This window comes from Mesoplodon densirostris, chromosome 17 (genome assembly GCF_025265405.1).
Source record: "Mesoplodon densirostris isolate mMesDen1 chromosome 17, mMesDen1 primary haplotype, whole genome shotgun sequence".
In the NCBI taxonomy this organism is placed as follows: Eukaryota; Metazoa; Chordata; class Mammalia; order Artiodactyla; family Ziphiidae; genus Mesoplodon; species Mesoplodon densirostris.
In genome coordinates this window covers 11,447,631-11,468,565 of record NC_082677.1, presented here as the reverse complement: position 1 = coordinate 11,468,565, position 20,935 = coordinate 11,447,631, and the positions used below count along the sequence as shown (strand labels likewise).

The window sequence follows — 20,935 nt, the reverse complement described above, 5'->3', positions numbered from 1 at the left end:
CAAAACTTCAATGCGGTATCACCTCACACTGGTAAGAATGGCCATTATCAAAAAATCTAGAAACGATAAATGCTGGAAAGGGTGTGGTGAAAAGGGAGCCCTCCTGCACTGTTGGTGGGAATGTAAATTGAAACAACCAGTATGGAAAACAGTATGGAGGTTCCTTAAAAAACTAAAAATAGAACTAACATATGATCCAGCTATCCCAATACTGAGCATATACCCTGAGAAAACCATAATTCAAAAAGAGACATGTACCACAATGCCCAGTTCACTGCAGCACTATTTACAATAGCCAGGACATGGAACCAACCTAAATGTCCATCGACAGATGAACGGATAAAGATGTGGCTCATATATACAATGGAATATTATTCAGCCATAAAAAGAAACGAAATTGAGTTATTTGTAGTGAGGTGGACGGACCTAGAGTCTGTCATACAGAGTGAAGTAAGTCAGAAAAACAATTACCGTATGCTAATGCATATATATGGAATCTAAAAAAAAAAAAAAAGGTAGTGATGAACCTAGTGGCAGGCCAGGAATAAAGATGTAGACACAGAGAATGGACTTGAGGACACGGGGTGGGAGGGGGAAGCTGGGGCGAAGTGAGAGTAGCATCGACTTATATACACTACTGAATGTAAAATAGATAACTAGTGGGAAGCAGCAGCATAGCACAGGGAGATCAGATCGGTGCTTTGCAATGACGTAGAGGGGTGGGATAGGGAGGATGGGAGGGAGGCTCAAGAGGAAGGGGATATGGGGACATGTGTATACATATGGCTGATTCACTTTGTTGTACAACAGAAACTAACACAGTATTCTGAAGCAATTATATTCCAATAAAGATCTATTAATTAAAAAAAAAAGAAAAATGTGTTTCAATGGGAGACAAATAATGTTACACAAGAGAGAAAAATTCATCTATAAATTGCTTGTAAGCTTTTTCTTTTGGTCTCAGGGGACTAATTCAAACAATACAATGATGTCAGCAGTTAAAAGTCTCTTAGAATTTCCGTAATAAACTCTTATTTGCAAGGATCCTTATCCTGAATATTAAAATTATTTATAAATTATGTTCTTTTTCCTTAAACTTAATTATAACTTAACAGACTAAATAATTTAATTATTTAATTTTTTAAAACTCTGGTTTAAACATATTTTTTTAAATATTGCAAGGCTTAAACTTTATTCTGTGTTAAATATCACTGGCTATCTCTCAAATGTGTTTTACTTGGATATAAAAAGGCAATGTAATTTCATTAAATGTCACATAAAATATCAATAATATTTCAAACAAATATAATTACTTTTTTGATAAAAGGATAATTACTACAATGAAATGAATGTGAGTTCTGTTACTGAATTGATACAGTAAGTTTTTCATTTAAAATGGCCTATATATTTTATACTTTTCTAGATGTGAAAATGTGTTTTTCTAATTCAGTATTATAAGTATATATTTTTTCAAAGCATTTAAAATGCTGAGTACTTTATTCTGTCTTGAATATGCTCATAGATCTTTCACATGCATAAAATGTCTGCACAATCCCTCAGGATTGACCTTACCTGATACTGTTTGTTCCGCAACACCCCACAAAAACAAAACCCCACAAAGGGCCTCATGGCCCTTCCTCTAATCTTTTCCAGGCTTCTCCTCAACTACTGGAAAAGGGATAAAATAAATATTTACACTTTTTATTTTACTCAAGTTTCATCAAAGTCATTTTATTGGAGTGTTTTACAGAATAATACTTTGTAGGAAACAGCTGTCCTGCGTTAAAGCCTATAGAAGCCTCCATGAGTAACTTCCTAAAATACATGTCTAATTTTGAATTTTCATCTGATGCATTTAGACATAAATTTTATAAAACAAATGTAAATAGTTTGGTTTGTACTTATTATTTTTCTATTATTTTGCTTCAATCAAGAGGAAATAAATCATTCAAAGGAAAAAATACTTCAAAATATCTTTTTGGGAAAAGAGAGTTTCATCACAGATGACATATTTTCTTATGGGATCCAAATAGATATAATTATCTATCTACCTATCTATCTATCTATCTATCTATCTATCTATCTATCTATCTATTTTTATTAGAACCTCACTCTTCCTTTTGTTTTCTTGTTAACATGCTATTGAACTAGTGTCCATTAAACGGTACTTTGAAAAATTCTGGTTAGAATCATTATAGTATATATTTTTGAGTGCCAACTTTTTCTTTGGTTTCATTTTCCTATTTTCTTTCCCTTTCTGTTCTCTTAGCCTTTATCCATCAATGTTTTTCTATTTCATGAAACCTTACAAGTTTTATCAGTTCTTTCATATGGAACAGATATATATATATATATGTATATTAAATAAAATAGGTAAAAATGAACAACAAAAATTATTTAAATAAAAAATACTTATTGGGTAAATGGTACTATATGAGACACTAAAAGGACTCTAGAGAATATAAAATCTGAGCATAGAGTTGATTTCAGTAAATAAATAAAACATAAATGTGGATTCACCTGAGGTATGGTCAATGCCATTAAAATAGATTAGAAATTATAAGAATAAAAAGGGTTTTCAAGGGAAAATCAGAGGTCCAAATAAATCAATATTAATAAAACTGAATTCTAGTATATCAAAAAAACTTGAAAATGCTTATGATATTCATGGCATTAGGATTCTATTTATACATTAAAAAATGTTCAAGAGGTCACTGTTGTTGCTACAACTGCTAATAATACTATGTATAAGATAATGTCTTCACATCCATTTTCTGGATTGATTTTCAAAAGTCTCTGAGGTGGACACAGCATTCATTATGAACCTGATTTCATGACAAGAAAACGGGTGCCTGGGTCTCTACTCTTTCCACAACACTGCATTGCTTTTTCATTGTTAAATATGAAATTCTGATCCTGATGTCATTTTTATTTCTTCTATAGCTGCCTATGAGATTCCTCATCCATCACGGATCCTCAGAAATGGAACAAACCTTACAGGCCTAGTAATCCAACTCCCTTACATTATAAATGAAGACAATGAAGAAAAGTCAAATCAAGATCACATTGGTGGCTGATTGCTGTACATTTTACAGAACCAGCTGAAGCTTTGTGCTAGACAGCTTGAAGCTGGGTACAGCTGATGGATTTGTTTGGCTTCTGAGTATTGCTTTAATTATTAGCTCAACACTCAACACATCCGAGCTTCTAACATATCTAGGTTATCTTGTTATCTTTCATTATAATAACTGAGGGCTTGGAAATCCTTAGAAGAAGCTTCAAGAATTCTTGCCTTTCTTGTTTTGTCAGTCATGAGCTACATAATATCATTCTTAAAATTCTCTGTTACGACAAAATAGAAATCATACCTATAGACCCTTCTGTGCTCAAGTGAATTCCCTGCCTCTCTTATCTGACCGGGGAGTTCCAAATCATTCTTCCAGAAGCAGCTCAAATTTCATCTGTGAAGCCCTACATGTTACCATCTGGTAACAGTTAGGCAAGTTTATAACTTCTTTTACCCAGAAGATAAGCTCTTCAAGGGAATGCCCTATGTTTTATTCATCCCTGCACCCTCAGTTCCTAATACAGTACCCTGGCTCTTTTTAGATGCGTCATATATCCTGAATGAATGAAGACAAATTGATCTGATTGTACAATACTTTAGATTTCCATATAGAAATTTTAGACAAAATTTTTAGGCATAATCAAAAGACAACATATAGTGAAAATATTTATAGCACATGATAAAAAGCTAGTTTCCTTTAAAAAAAAGAACTCTTAAAAATCAGTAAAAACCAAGGAATGATCCAATTAAATAAGCAAATGAGATGAACAGGCAATTCACAGAAAAATGAATGAAATGTATGTAGTATCTAGGAAAAATATCACCGGCTCATACAATGTAATGGTATCTCTTCTTTTTCTGTTCAGCATCCATTATTCCTTCTTCCTCTGTGAACCACTCCTTCCCTATTCTTGGTCTACCTGGTTCAGATGGGCTGACTCTATTACCAGACCTTTTGGGTAGTTATGTGATCCAGACATGTCAATCGGCATATTCTATCTATATGGCCAGTAAGATTGGTACAGAAATGAGCACATGATTCAAGTTATTCCAATGAAACTTTGCTGAAACTACCTGGGAAAGAAGGATTTTCTGTTTCTGGTGGGGTTACAAAGGCATCACTGCTATAACATAGAGAAGCCGGACTGAGAATGATGCCAATGCAGAAAAGTAACCGATATGTTGCATCCCACAACACTGGGGAGCCCTTGGATCCAGTTTACCTGAACTGACCCATCTCTGTATTTCTCAGTGATATAAGCCAAAACAACTTTATATTTTAAAGTCAGTTTAAGTTGATTTTCTATTACTTGGAACCAAAGATCAGAAGTACACTAGAAATTCTTAAAATGTCAAACAAAGATTATTTTTATTCATTAGGTTGTCAAAAATTATTGGTTCGTAATACTCGTTGGCCAGGGTGTAACAAACATGATATCTCATAATACAGTTGGTAGGAATATAATTGGTATAAATTTCTTGTGGGGAAAACTGGTAATATTTTAAAAAATATGCACATGCTTTGTCTGGATCTAGTAATTCCACTCTGAGGAATTTATAATATGGAAAGAATAAGATGCAGGATATTTTTCACAGAATTGCTTGAAATGGCAAAAAACCAAGCAAACTAAAACTGGAAGTAGTCTAAATTTCCAATAAAGGATTAGTTACATGATGACACACCCACACTGCTGTATATTATGCAGCTAATCAAAAAGGCTGATTAGAAAAAAATTCCAAGATACATTAATTCAATAAATATTGAGTGCCTACTATGTGTCAGAAATTATGCCTATAATTATCCCCTAAAATAAGATAAACAAGGTCACTGTTCTCATGAAGTTTGCGTTTAAATGTAGGTGTGTATCTGTGCATTTAAGATAATGTGTGTGTATGAGTGTGTGTGTGTTTCTGTCTGTCTGTAGAGACAGAGACAGACAAAATATAAATAAGCAATTTGGTAAATGAGAAACTATCAGCGATAAGTGCTCTGTTGACAATTAAAACAGAGTAATAGGATAGCAGCGACTGTGTGGAAAGGGAAGGCATCTCTCAAGAACCTCTGAGCAGGGACATGAATGACCAGAAGAAGCCAGTCATAAGAAATTTTGGGGGTTCTCTTCCTCAAAACGGAGGAAGAGCTAGTGCAAAGGCTCAAAGGGGGGCATGATAGTATGTTCAAGAAACAGAAAGAAAAGCAGTGTGACTAAAGCGTAATAGACAACAGGAAGAGTTTATGAGATGAGGTGAGAAAGTGGTAGAGGCATATCATACGGCTTTGTAGACCAGAGTGATGAAACGTATTTTATGGTAAGTGCAGTGGAAAGTCACTAAATGGTTTTAAGCAGGAAAGAAACAAGATTTGAGTTAGGCTTTACAAAGGTACCTCCAACAGTTCTGTGGAGAATGCACTAGAGTAATATTAAATTATCATGACTAGTACTAGGATTGAAAAAAGCCAGTTGCAAAACCAGCATCATTTAGCATTATCAATGTTTCTCTAAAAATCTTATATAGTGTATATGTAATATACTTTTGCTTAAATATTCAGAGAAAAATTTTTGCAGAATATACGTGAAACTATAATAATAGTTGTCTCTGGGGAGTGAGAATAGTGGAAATCTTTAGTTTTCCATCACCTTTTTTTACTATTTGGTTTATCCCGTGTATAGAATTTTAGATGGCTTTTTAAATTATATGACCCAGGAATATCCTTCAAATGTGAACATTTTAACTTTCATAAAGTTTAATAAGTATGGTAGCTTTATATTTTAGCTAGCAAACAATAAATATCATATATTTCCAAATATAAATTCCTGTTATCAATCTTCATTGATATTTGAATTGCCACATATCAAACATTTAAATAAGTTAAATGACAACATGAGGTAAAAAAGACAAATGCAGAAGATGAGATATTCTACAGGAGAGCTGGCATGGTTTCTTTAATAAGTCACTATCGTGAAAAAAAAAGGGTTGTGGTTAGAAACTATTTTAACCTAAAAGACATTTAAGAGACATAAGAATCAAACATACTATGTGGTCATGGGACTTATACAGCAAAGGAAACCATTGACAAATTGAAAAGATAACCTACGGAATGGGAGAAAATATTTGCAACTGATATGACTGAGGGGTTAATACCCAATGTATACAAAAAGCTCATACAATTCAATATTAAAACAAATAACCCAATTAAAACAGGCAAAAGACCTGAATAGAGATTTTTTCCAAAAAACACATACACATGGCCAACAGGCACATGAAAAGACACTCAATGTCGTTAATTATCAGAGAAATATGAATCAAAACCAAAATGAGGGACTTCCCCAGTGGCGCAGTGGTTAAGAATACGCCTGCCAATGTAGGGGACATGGGTTCGAGCCCTGGTCTAGGATGATCCCACACGCCACGGAGCACATAAGCCCGTGCACCACAACTACTGAGCCTGCGCTCCAGAGCCTGCAAGCTGCAACTACTGAAGCCCACGAGCCACAACTACTGAAGCCCACGTGCCACAACTACTGAAGCCCACACACCTAGAGCCCGTGTTCCACAACAAGAGAAGCCACCACAATGAGAAGCCCGCACACTGCAACTAAGCCCCTGCTTACTGCAGCTAGAGAAAGCCTGCAGGCAGCAACAAAGACCCAAAGTAGCCAAAAATATATAAATAAATAAATAATTAATTTTAAAAAAGAAAAAACCACAGTGAGATATTACCTCACAGCTACCAGAATGGCTATCACCAAAAAGACCACACACATAATAACTGTTGGTGAGGATGTGGAGAAAAGGGAACCCTCGTGCACTGTTGGCGGGAATGTAAATTGATACAGCCACTGTGGAGAGCAGTATGGAGGTTTCTCAAAAAACTAAAAATAGAACTAACATATGATCTAGCAATTCTACTTCTGGGTAGAAATTGAAGAAAACAAAAACACTAATTCAAAAAGATACATGTACCCCAATGTTCATAGGAGCACTATTTATAATAGCCAAGATATAAAAGCAACCTAAGTGGTCCATCAAGAGATGAATGGATAAACAGGATGTGAGATATATATATATATATATATATATATATACACTCACACACATATATACATATATATCGCATATATATACACACACATATATATCACATATATATGTATATACACACACATATATACATACACATATATACATATATATCACATATATACACACACACACACGCAATAAAATACTACTCAGCCATAAAAAGAATGAAAATTTCATCATTTGCAACAACATGGATGAACCTGGAGGGTATTAAGCTTAGTGAAATAAGTCAGACAGAAAAAGACAAATACTGTATAATATCACTTATATGTGGAATCTAAAAAAATAAAACAAACGAATAAAACACAACAGAAGCAGACTTATAGACATAAAGAACAAATTAGTGGTTACCAGTAAGGAGAGGGAAGGGGGGAGGAACAAAATAGGAGTAGGAGATTAAGAGGTATAAAGTAAATAAACTACAAGGATATGTTGTATAGCACAGAGAATATAGCCATATTTTATAATAACTTTAAATGGAATTAAGCTATAAAAATTTTGAATCACGATTTGTACATCTGCAACTAATATAATATTGTATATCAACTATACTTCAATTTTAAAAAGGACAAGGAAAAATAAATTGCTTATTTCAAAAAAAATGTACTGTGTGGTCCTTGACTGAATCCTGGCTTGAACAAACCAATTTTTTAAAGACATATGGTAGGCAACTGGGAAAACCTGATTATGGGCACAGTGTTACACAATATTAGGGAATTACCATAAGTTTTATTAGGTGTGATGATGGTATTCTGGTAATGTAGGAAAATGTATTTTTCATACTAAAGGATTTAAGGATAAAGTATGATATCTTTAATTCACCTTAAAGCACTTCAGTAAAACAACAACAAAAAAGCTAAAATGTTAATAATTGTAACATCTAGGCACTGCGTAAGTGGGTATTAATTATTGTTGGTACTTTTCTTTTGAAAAATTTTATAATAAAAAGTCAAAATAAGATAAAAATTGAATATAAAAACAAAGACAAATCTTTCAAATCTTTCAAATTCAAATTTTAAAACATATGGTGCTTATGTTTTAGGTTGTTCTTATTGATAAGAATCCTTTTAATTTGGAAATTTATGTTTGTAAAATGTGTGAAAATTTTGTTCTCTTAAATAGATTAAATCTCCCCTTTGCAATTTTATGCACACTATTAATTTGCTTAACATGGCCTTTCATCATCAGGTGAACTTCAGCTAATCACAACACAGTTTCCACATACATTCTTAAGAAATGGAGCCTGAAGTAATGAAGCATTAATAAAAGGAAGTGTAGGAATTATATTTTGTTGGCTATAATTGAGTGTATTTCTTTTCTTTTTTTTTTTTTTTTTTGTGGTATGCGGGCCTCTCACTGCTGTGGCCTCTCCTGCTGCGGAGCACAGGCTCCGGACGCGCAGGCCCAGCAGCCATGGCTCACGGGCCCAGCCGCTCCGCGGCATATGGGATCCTCCCAGACCAGGGCACGAACCCGTATCCCCTGCATCGGCAGGCGGACTCTCAACCACTGCGCCACCAGGGAGGCCCTGAGTGTATTTCTTTTAATACTTTTTCATAGGATGAATAAACACAATTAATTATACTATGAAGAAAGATAAACTTTGAGCCAAGGTTGCATTTTGATTAGCAAAATTTATGAGCACGTTAGTAGGTATGTCAGTTCCATGTAGAACCAAAATCTCTGGAGAGGTAGAGTGGCTCACTCCAGGCATTTCTGTTGCCTCTGCTCATATCTGACATGACTGTCCTTAGTGTAGGGCATTTAGGAAAGGTGGAGGGCATCTAGGAGATAACTTAATCACTAGGCTTTTTTAAAAAAAAAGTATATTCTACCTAACGATTGTAGAGAAATAATAGGTAAGAAATGAAAAGAAATAGAACCTATGTAACTAGTGCAATTCATCATAGGGTTGTGGGGATAAAATGAGAAAATCTATGTACAATGCTTAACACGATGCCTTGCATGTAATAATACATGTCAAATGTTGGCTATTATTGTTATCATTATCCCAGAAAAATTCCTAAGAAAATTAGCTTTAAATATCTTAGTGAAAAGTAACCATTTTTACATAAAACAATGGAGGTATAAATAAAATAAAGCATATTTACAAAAAAACAATGGAGGTATAAATAAAATAAAGTATCTTAAATCTTCATTTGTCAGTTCTAAAAGCTTTCTAAGTGTTAAGTAGTAGGATAATGATAAGCCTATAAATTAGCTTCAAGATCATCACTGCTGAATATTCCGCTTCAGCTGGGAAGCAAGGTTAAAGGAAACTGACTTTGGTCTAATTTTGCCACAATGATGCTATATTTTAGATGTGACATGTGGCGGGTAAAACAAAAGCGCACAGGGCAGGCTCCCTTTTCCTTTCTATAGTAAACTAAAAATGACTGTAAACTCTTCAGGGTATGGGCCAGTTCTTACTGTCTTTTTGTCTCCAGTGACTGGCACAGAGTAGCTGTGCAATAAATGCTTGTGTAATGAAAGAATAAGTGAATGAATAAAATTATTAATTTAAATAAATCCAATTTTGAAATTGGTGCCCTTTTCATATCCCCCCTTGCAAATTATGCCCTCAGCTTGGATTATTCCATGAGTTTAAAACAGTATCCAGATTTTGCCAAGTTATACCTTGCCTTAAAATAGCACTTATCCTTCAGCATTGCAATAGAAGCCAGTCTAACAAAAACGATTTTCAAGTTGGGTTCTACATTAAGGCGACCTTCAACATATAGTTAGAAAAAATTTCATATTTGGCAGTAGGTGTTTTGGCAGATGGTATATAATTAAATTTATACATCCACATTTTTGTCTTCTAATAAGTTTTATATCATCAGAGTCAGCTACCAATACACTTAGTAGTTTTGCCCGTTCCTCACGTTTTGTTGTTAAAACTAAAGCATTAGGTAAATTATATATTAAAGCAAATAAAACTAATTTCATTTTAGATATTGTTAATTTATGATGAGAAAGAAAGGTAAAATGACTGTAGAAACTTGCATCACATTGCCGAGTTGAGGTAAACCCTTTTCTACGTGGTATGCAGGCGTTTGGCTGTATCAAGGGTGGACGGTTGAGAGTATTCACACTTCAGTGCATCCATTTGCATTATCACATTTCCAAGCCTCAAGGCATTATCACTTCCTTTTTTTAAGTGGCATAATAATTTGGGAAAATGGTTATGCTTATCATCATCTGTCAGTCAAACAACTCCTGTGTTAACAAAACATGTTTTTTCCACTCAGTGAATGGGTGTGTGTGTGTGATGTCCTACGCTCATGTCAATATTAGTAAGACTTGGCTTTGTGATGAAACTATTTCACTTATCAGAGGGCATGACTGGGAAATAGGAAAATTCCATTTACACTTTAATGAGCAAGGGGCTGTGCTTCATGTCAAAGTCACGTAACCGCTGTAATTTCAGAGTAAAGTTCATATGAGCGTATGTAAATAACTGAAGCAGTAGCATATATCATGTTTTAAGATAGATTTCACCACAAAATCACATCTCCATGAGGAAAACCTACATAAATTGGGGGAAAAATCTCTACACCCACTGGTGGTTGAGTACTGAAAAGATAAGTCAATGACAGATTGTTTCATTAGCTGTCCAGCATGTCAAACAATACATATGACCTCTAACCTGTACATGTAATGAATAAAACTTGAACTTGTGATGTCTAATCAAATGAGGGGTCTAATAAATTTTACTGATAAGGAAATTTCATTGCTCCTGTGCTCTTCAACTGTTCAGTTAAATGGGTGAAGGAAGGAGTAAGAATGTTATAAATATAATAAAATATTTCATCTAAATAAATTTCATCTAAATAAATATTTCATCTAAATAAATATTTCATCTCCAGTTTCAATAAATGTTTAATTTAACTTCAATAATTTGATGTTTAAGATTTTGGTAACTTGGTAATTTATAAAGAGATGAAAAAGGAATTATTTATTGCATGAAAAATATTTTATATTTTATTAAAAGTTGTTGCTTTTAATTTTATTAAAAGAAAGTTCAATTGATCTTTTTCAATCACACCAAAGATGGTGAACTGTCAACTGACAATTACGGAACTTTGTTTTGTAGCCCCCAGTCACTGAATGCCACTGTGTGTTGGACATTATACTAGGTGCCTTACCTCCACTAGGCACAACAACTCTATTTTGTAAATACTATTGTGTTCCATTTAAAGAAGAGGAAACAGAAGTTCAGAGAGCTTAGGAAACATGCCTAAGTCTGTACAGCAGGTGAGAGAGCTACATTTGAACAGAGCTGACATTCTTTTCATGTTCTGTTTACTACCTCTCCTTTTTTTCCTCTCAATTTTAATACTGATACACATAGAGGAAAACTGAAAAGGTCTGATAATTCTAGGATTAACCTTTCCCAGCATCCAATACAGAGAACAGAAACCTCCAGGATTCACCTTCCTCTGTAACTGAGAGCTGAACGCTTGCTGTAGCCCTGACTGTAGCAGGGACTTTGTGAAGAGCAAGAAAGCCATCTCCAGCTCATATCACAATCCTGTCCATGGCATCAAAGTCCTAGTGAAAGTATGTCTGGGGCAGAGACATTATCTTTATTTACTTCGTTTCTCATTTTTGGTTCTTATCAGCGTAATACTATAAAAATATTGCTACTAATTTTTCCAACATGCTTTTGTTAAGTATTAGATGCTGCTTACAATGAAACAGAAAGCCATTGCTTTGTCAGTATTGTCAGAACGTTTTGGGGAAGTACATAAAAAATGCATGTAACAGTTGAATTACGGACCTAGATCAGATATGGGAAGAAATAGATCCAGGAGTAGCTAGATGTCTAAAACCCTTATGTACCCCTCTCATTTGCTTCAGTGAAGCATCCAGGGTTCCTGAAGAGACAGCTCCTTCCTTTGCACTGAGGGTGGATCTGGGTTTTATGAGACAAGCAATTCGTAGGAGAGGGGTTCTTTAAGAAAATGAGCATAAAACTATGACCATAAAATAAGGGGCAAGGGATAAAAAGAAGCCCCTGAAACTTGAGGGGCTTTGAAGTTTAAGCCTGATTAGCTTAATTTATTATGGTAAATTTATCTCTGACTCCATTGAATGTCATATATTATAATTATATATCTGTAATAAACAACCTACTGCCTATTATTTTTTTCCCTTTATAACCAATGAACATTCCTTGATAGTCAGGACTCTAAAGTCCTCTTAGCACCTTGCAAAGCTCCTTTTACATGGTAGCTATGTGTATACAAACCTGTAATTTATTTGCTATTATTTAGATTATAGAAACTATAAAGAAGAAACTTTCAGATACAGTATATTTGACACTTCATAATAGTGAGTTGTTTTTTGCTCACCAACTAACCCCCGTTTCTTTCGGAAACAGGAATCCAAATTTCCTCCGGTCAACTCTTAGCCTAGTGCGTGAGGAGACATTTTTTGGGATTTCTGGGAAAGGAAAGTTTCTTTTGTCTTCTATGTGAGCTACTTGGTGAGATGCTCTCTCTTTCTTTGGATAGTATGATGTGAGGTCTGGAACTGGGGCAGCCATTTTGCTCCTAAAGGGGGATTGCTTGGAGCTACTGGAGGCCATCCAGCAGAGGGTGAGTATGAAGTCCACAGATGGGAAGGCAGAGAAGAACAATGGAAAGAACTCTGCTTGGTGGCATTATCTGCATCACCGGAAATAAATCTGACTGAAAACTAAACCTTCCTCTGAATTTTTTAGCTGTGAGAACCAATGATATTGATTTATTGTTCCAGCCAATTGCTCAAGCTGGGTTGTCTGAAATATTCATTCAAAAGTCCTGATATAACTAGAATTCATAAAGCCAATTTAATGCAGAGCTATAAAGAAAGAGAAGAAATTTTCAATTTGTTTAGGATTGTACATTTCTTAACTTCTTAACTTTTATGCAGTAAAGAATATAAAAATTATTTGGGGCTCCAAATGTTATTTACTAAGACAAAATCTAGAATTACTCACTGATAGGAATTATTACTTGGCTCCTAATCTCTGTTTAGGAAAAACTTATTTTGTTATTGGAGATCTTTTAGAATGTTTCTGGTTAATAACATCATTAAAATATTCCAAATCTTCCTTGAGTTTCTGAAGATTACCAAACTCTCCATTAAAAATTTCATTTGTAGTACTGGTTGTAACTACAAGAATTTCATGTGCTTCTCAATGGTCATCTCTTCTCTATAATAATATTGCATTATTAGCAGTTTTTCCCTCCAGTTATTATATTTCAAATGTCATTTTTCCCATTAGGCATATAATATGATATATTTTCATACATTAAAAACTTGTTTATTAATGATTTTTATCAGTACAGTCTTGGGTTTCTAGCCCATTTGTAAGAAGTTCCTATTAAGAAATTCAATGAAGCATGGGAACAATGCAAGAGTAATTTATTAACACATCAAGAGGCTTTAATTTGCTACCATTTTCCTATCATGTTATTCTGACAGAAAATAAAGAACAAATTGCAAAAGCATGGAACATAGTAGAATTGGAAGAAAAGCTATCTATCTTTAGAGAACCATGGGTTCAAATGTTCACAACATGAAGGACTCTATGTTTTCAAAAGCACAGTTAGTATTCACGTTGCCTAATTTATTTAGGCTGTCTGTTTACGTCTTCTATTTATCTAACACTAAATAAAATCAGGAGAGCACATGTGGGTCAGAAAGGGAAAAGTTCTGCCAAAAGGCATACAGATTAAATAGATCAACTTTAAAAACCTGAAGAATGTTTACATATTCTAGTTACTTTAGAAACAGTGACTTCCTCATTTAATTTATCTCATTTTTTCTACAAGAATAAACTAAAAATCTATAATTACTAGCAAATATTTTACCATATGCCTTATATAATCTATATTAATCATAATGAAGGCCATATTTTCTTTGGTTGGGTTAGTGTTTCAAGAACATTGGAGTCCAAATGTCTTAGTGTACTTGAGCTTGCATTTTCCAATCTGCTACAGTCCCCACTACACCTACTGTCATAATGTAGGCCTCCCAGATTTCTGGTAACTATCTGAGTTTTTGTCTCAGCTCTGGACTGGACTTTTTCCAAGATGGCTCAGATATGTTTGTTTTATTAACTCCTGTACACTCTTCCACCTAGTACAGTGCTTGACATACAACAGCAAGTGTGTGATAAATATTTGTTGACTGAATGAACGACTGAAAGAATGAACACACAAATGGAGGAAGAAGGGAACTTTGGTCTGTAAGCTTCCTTTCACCATGATGTCCCGGTTGATTTCAAAGAAAAAGGACCTTTTTCCCTGTTCTACAAATAACCTAAAATAGCTACAGTGGCAGTTAGCTTATGAGGTTTTAAGACTACGTATCATGCTACCTGAGAATCTACACTATACATGTTATTGTGTGTATATATATATATATAGTAGTGCCTAATACATAGTGCCTATTGAATTAATGTTAAATAAAACACGTGTAGATAAGATTTTGTTAAAGAACTAGTTTAACAGTTTTCACCTTCATATTGATAAGTTAGTTTGGTTTTTTCTACACCCAAAGATTACACCTCAACCTTAGCAATTGATGTAAAAGATTCATACCATTCTAATTCCATTACAGATATAGCAGCATATATTTATGATCATTATTTAAAATTTGAAACACAGTTCAAAGTATATAGCACATATAGATGATTTACTGCATTATATTTATATTCATAGATAATGTTGATATGCTAGGTACTCTTCTAAGTTTTTTATACTTATTAACTCATCAAATCCTCACAACAACCCTACTATTATTGTCCCCATTATACAGGTGAGGAAACGAAGGTAAAGAGCAGTGAAATAGTTGTCTAAGGCCCCAAAGCGAGTAAGTGGCAGAATTAGGATCTAAACCCAGGCAGTCTAGCTCCAGAGTTCTTGTTCCTAACTGCTATTTATTGCCTTTCATGTAGTTCTCTATAAATATAGTATATTCTTATTTAATTTTTGCAGAAAATGATTTTATCTTATTAAATTTTTAATTTTAATAATTATATTATTATATAAAATAAGAATAATTTTTATCTTATTTAATTTTGCTTCCAGAGGGCAAGCCTTATGAATTACAGTGCTTATATCTACCTAAGCCTGAATACTTACTTGCACATAGTAAATGGTTAAAGATTTTTGTTCAGTTCAAATAATTGTTCACTGGAACAATTACTATATTTGCAACCATACTGAAATTCAATTGCTAGCATTTTTTTTTAACCAGCTGTGTGACTCTCAGTAAGATGTTGGCTAATTGATTCCTTAGGTCCCTTGAGTATCTATAACAGCATAGCTAAAATTAGCAATGAGCTAGCAAGTTTGATAAGGCAGTCACATAAAATATAAGAAATAGAGAGTGAATGACAGAGAAGAACATGCAAAAATTAGTATACAGGCTTCAAAAACAGGCTAAGAAATATTCCACGTGTAATAATAGCTCATATTCATGAAGTGCTTCTATGTTCCAAGTACTATGTTACATTCTTTAAACGCACATGTCATTTGACCTTCACAGCTGTATGAGGTAGGACAGTATTATTCTCATATTACAGATGGGGAGATTGAGGCTAAAAGAGAGCGGCTTCCGGTCACACGGCTAGTAAGCAGTGGCATAGAGAACTTCAACTTAGGTGGGTCTAGTTTTCAGAGGCAAGAAAAAAGGCAAGAGGAGGTGTGCTGAGTTAAAAACTATTTGTGGGATTCATTTTAAATTGCTTGCATTTCATGCTTCCCTGCCTTGCAGAACTTCTGCCGCCCTTGTTCAGGAGCTCCTCAACTCTCCCCCAGCCAAAAGCAAATGTATACGCGTGTGCCTATATGCCTTTCGTGCTGCTGTGGCATGCTAAACCAGACAACTAGGGAGAATAGAAAAGGGAAGGAAATTCAGAGTGAATGGCCTGAGGCTTAATATGGCTGAAGTGAAGTATTGATATAAACTTTAGGGCTTGGCTCTGATATTAGCTGAGGCTAGAGAAAAGCTTTTGGGCCTTAGTATCTAGCTCTTCACTGAATTTCAAAGAGTTTAGTATCCCACTTAAGTTTCTTCTCAACAAATGAGGCGAACCAACCAAAAATTTACTTCTATCCTTATCACCCATTGTGTATTTTTTTTCTTGCCATTTTTGGGCCAAATCTTCGCTCTTTTATCTTAACAGACCCTTGATAAATCATTGTGCCCTACTTTCTTTTCAGTATCAAGCTCCCCTACAGTATGTGTGTATGTATTATGGTCAAGATAAGATGTCTTATCACCTAAGAAATATACCACAGAAATTACTGGCCAAATTTTGTACTAATTTCAAGTTTCTCGCCTTGACCTTTAAAACCTAGGATATCAGAACAACCTCTCCTTACATATGCTCTTTCTCAAATATCCATTTCATTTTGCCATACTAGTACTGATGTATCTTCTTGTAGCTTAATTCCTATGCTAAGCGTTGATGAAATTTAGATGCTGACTACAAAAAGAGAAGACATCCAGGTTTACTTTCTTACAAACATTAATTGAACATATATACTCTGGTAGAAATGCTTTTAGAATATAGCCTTACGAAGAAAATTGACTTCTATATATTTAAAAGTTACCTTTGATAGATCCCTGAAGTTTCCTGGAAGAGTCAAATCCAATTCTTCTGATTCATAGTTTGTTAATACCCATGGAAACACGGGGTATTGGTTCAGATCATTATATGTCCGTCCTAGTAAAGAAAAAGATAAATGAAAATCTGTATACACTAATTGCTTATGAAAGTGTTCCTGTCCTTCTAATAGATGAGGCAACTATTGCATTGCAGAAGAAAAGTAACTCTTTTGTTTACTGAACTATGCCTTTATTCAATCAAAAGCACTTATAACAATGTGTTTCAAGTGAACTCACTCAATAATAATTAAGAAGTGAGTAACTAGAATTACTTTTTTATAATGTAACTTGTGGTAGTGATTGCTAGCTGTTCGTCATAATCAATTTCTCTCCTTCCTGGGCTAGACTACATTTCTCAGGCTCCCTTATTAGTAGCTACGGCTGTGAGACTTAGTTCTAATCTACAGAATGTGAGCAGAGATGGTATCTGCTACTTTCGGGCTTGGTCCTCTGCAACTTGTTGGATGGGTGCTCCATGCTCCATCTCTCTTCTGCTGACTATGATGAAGATGCTATCGCCACCCTCGAAGCAGAGCCTCATAAGCTGGGTTCCTGAAAGTGATCATGGAGGAGGTCACCTGCTGGTCTGCACACTTGCAGATTATGTGACGGTGTTCTACTATAACGAGTACATATCCAGAATTCTATTGCCAGTATACAGCATACTACATTGTGCTTCTATTAAGAATCAATGTAGAGAATTTGCAAGTTAACAGAAGTACCCTGAAGCCAGTACGAAAAGGCACCGAGGCAGATGTTATGCACATTTTTTTCACTCCCTTAAGTTCATGAATTTTCTTTTCATATTATGTTGTTTCACTTTAGTGGAGAGCTGCTGAATGTTAGGCTGAATTTTGTTTGTTGGTTTTCGTTAGTTTTTGACAGGATGACTTAAGCATTTTAGGTAGGACACTGAAGCCCGTGGGACCGTGGCAAAGCTTAGGGAGAGCACAGGGCTGGCTTACCCTGATAAACTGACACTGAATAACATATGATCAGGTGAAATTAAGAGGAGCAGTATTAAAGAAACAGGGTCCAAAGAAAACTTCCGTTGGACAAGACTGTTTTTTGTAAAAATGCATTATGAACTGATCACAGGACTTTCTAAATTTCCATTCAAATCCATACAAAATAGCAATTTCCCTGATATTAGTGATATGATTTCATCTTGGGCTCCTTGTTGCACACTGTGTTAGCATAACAGTAGCACAGGTATGCATACATTATCTTATTCGTCATCAAGAACTGAAATTAAATGATACCTACCTCTTGTAGCAACTGGTAACTGTGACTGTGAAATAAAAAAGAAAAAACAAAAAACTCCCCATAATCTGAGGAAGAACTAAATCTGCTACTATTATAAGCATGAAATCAAATTAATTAATTCACTCAGTAAACATTTTATTCGGTGACTATTTTATCTGTTTCTTATATGAATCTCTGCATTTTACAACACAATTCTTATTGTTTTAAATATGTAAACTAATGTGGGTGTATATTATAAATGTAGGCAATTGATAGAAAGCAGAATGTTGCTTCCACTCTGCATTTCCTGGAGCAAGGTGAGAGGAAGGTTAGCGCTTCCTCTTTGTTCTCTGCCACAGCACTGTTGCAGATGTGTTATAGCTAATACTTGTCTGCCTCTCCACTAGTCCATAAACTCCAGAATGTAGGGTTTGAGTTTAAAAAAAAAAAAGCCTCTGTATATTGGCATCTTTTGTTTGTCCGATAGATATTTGTTGAAAGAACAAATACATATGTGATAAAAATACGATAAAATGAGAGCCAAATCTTAAAAGATGAACAAACCATAAGCCAAATAAAAAAGGAAAATTGCAGGATAATCTTGTTGGAGGAAGAGGACTATGCAAAGGCACAGAAGTACGCATGAGAAAGCGGTCTTGTGAATGTGCATGTTAAACCACCAGACGGAAATATCTGTGGCTGATGAATGCACCTGCTTTATGTTTATAAGTCTACTGTGATGAAAAGTAGTGATAAGAATAAACAAGAATTTGGAACTTTTTAACTACAGTCTTTCGTATATGAAAATAGACTGCTAAAGCAGTACCACTGTAAAATGCACAGTGTAAAATTCTAAAATTTTACATTTATTACTGAGAGTTCATGTTTATGTTATCCTAGGACACCTGATTACTCTCAGTGTTTTTTCTATGCATGTATATATACAGAGAGTCTAGACTGGCTTGGCAGAGCTATTTCTGGGATTGTAAGTAGGACCGTGGCATATTTAGCACTCTGCCATTTTCTGGGTTACCATTCTACTTAAAAATCTATAGCTTTTAATGAAAAAGAGGTCTTCCAATATATGTGTATTTTAAGAGAATAATTTGATGTTATTTATGTAACATATTTTCCATTACTTATGTAAATCAATAGCTGAAAATTAGACATAATAACTATTTTTAAATTTTCTGATGAAGTTTCATAACTTAAGGAAAAACTGTCAAACTAAAATAAATAAAAAGCCAATTTACATTAACTCGGTACTTAAATGTATCATATAAGTAGAAACAGCTTAAAAATAGAGACTATACTTGAAGACACTAGCCTTTCACTAGAAATGATTTTCTAATTAAAGAAGAGATATAATGCTATTTTTGGAAAAAATACAAAGAAAGGAAGGTATCTTTAACATACACACACACACACACACACACACACACAAATTGATTGCTGTCTACAGTCACAGCTCATGGTAATTAATCTATCCTGCATTTTTTGTTAATTCACTTTTAATAATCTTTGGAAGATTCTTTAAAAATAAATGCTTAGAAAAATTTAGTAAGTTTTAAATTACTAAAGCTTTATAGCACATTTTAAATCTAACAAATACAATCAACTATATAAACAGATGTTCTGACAGTTACATTAAAACCTTTTTATATAAAACTTTCCACATAAAAGCTTTGCAACATGGACAGTTAATATATTATTTTTGATTTGAATTAAAAATTCACAATGTATTTAAAACTCACATGGATGAAGTTGGTACTCTGGGATTTTGCATTTATAAGTTTTAGCCATGAATTAGCATTATTACTTTAATTATTTTAAAGGTATTCATACCTTTGTGAAATAAAAAAAAACCAAAACCCTGCTGTGTACCGAATTAACCAAAAAAGCAAAATATTTCCAAAATAATATCTGTTAAGTTCTGGCACATCTAGGTACTTATTTATTAATTTTTTTAGGATAATTGAAATTTAGTAAATAACCTTGTGCTGTTATTTCCTTTTCCAGCAGTAATAAGTGCAGAATTTTTTTTACTAACTATGCTTCTAAGGACTTACCTTGGAAGATGAATATTAATTATCACAAGCTTATGACACTAATCTACTCAAACAATAAAAGTGAAGCACAGTAAATGAGATTTCAGAAACACTAGATATGTTTCTTCATTTAAAAAAACAACTTTTAATTAAACCATCCAATTTAATGTTTTTATATGGCACTTTAGTTTTGAAGGTAAAGTGATCTAGAGACAGCTGACAAAGAAATTATAACTGCAATTCCTTGGTGAAAATGTTAATGACAGCAAAATATTGTTTAATTAGATGATTGCAGCATCTGGATTAGCACTCTTTAAGAGCGATGTTCCTGTGCTTGTCTGCTTCTTCGCACTTTACAGACATTTTGTCATCTCTAGGTCATTAGGAAAGAATTTTTAATGATTTTTCTAGAAGCAAGCAGTTCAAGTTACATTTAATTAGATGACAATAATAAGCCCAACACATGCAGTAGCTAAATATATACATAATTAACCAGGGAGGGCTTGTACATCACAGAGTAAAAAAGTAGAAAATGCTAAACAGGAGAAAAAGGTTGGAGTTGAGGAAGCTGTGCTGAATTCATTAACCGATCATATGAAAAACAACTCAAAAACCTTTTAAAAACCTCCCAAACCTAACGGGATCATTTACACGAAGCTATGTTAGCAGTCCATGTGCTATTTTTTTTTTTAATGCAAGAATGCCAGATTTTAACTCATGTTCATAGTATTATCTAATAAGGCATAGGCTGTATCTTTTGGAACACAGTAAACAGAAATTAGGTCAACTCTGGGAATTAGAGGCTGAACCCACATTTTTA

General features: G+C 34.1%; 1 protein-coding gene across 2 annotated transcripts in view; it reads right to left on the bottom strand.

Moving 5' to 3' along the window:
- NBEA (neurobeachin) overlaps positions 1–20,935 on the bottom strand; it is a 610,373-nt gene that overhangs the window by 86,546 nt on the left and 502,892 nt on the right. For both annotated transcript variants that reach the window (XM_060080316.1, XM_060080317.1), the window contains one exon: positions 16,768–16,880. In XM_060080316.1, the coding sequence (XP_059936299.1) occupies positions 16,768–16,880 (113 nt within the window). The remainder of the gene's footprint in view (positions 1–16,767; positions 16,881–20,935) is intronic.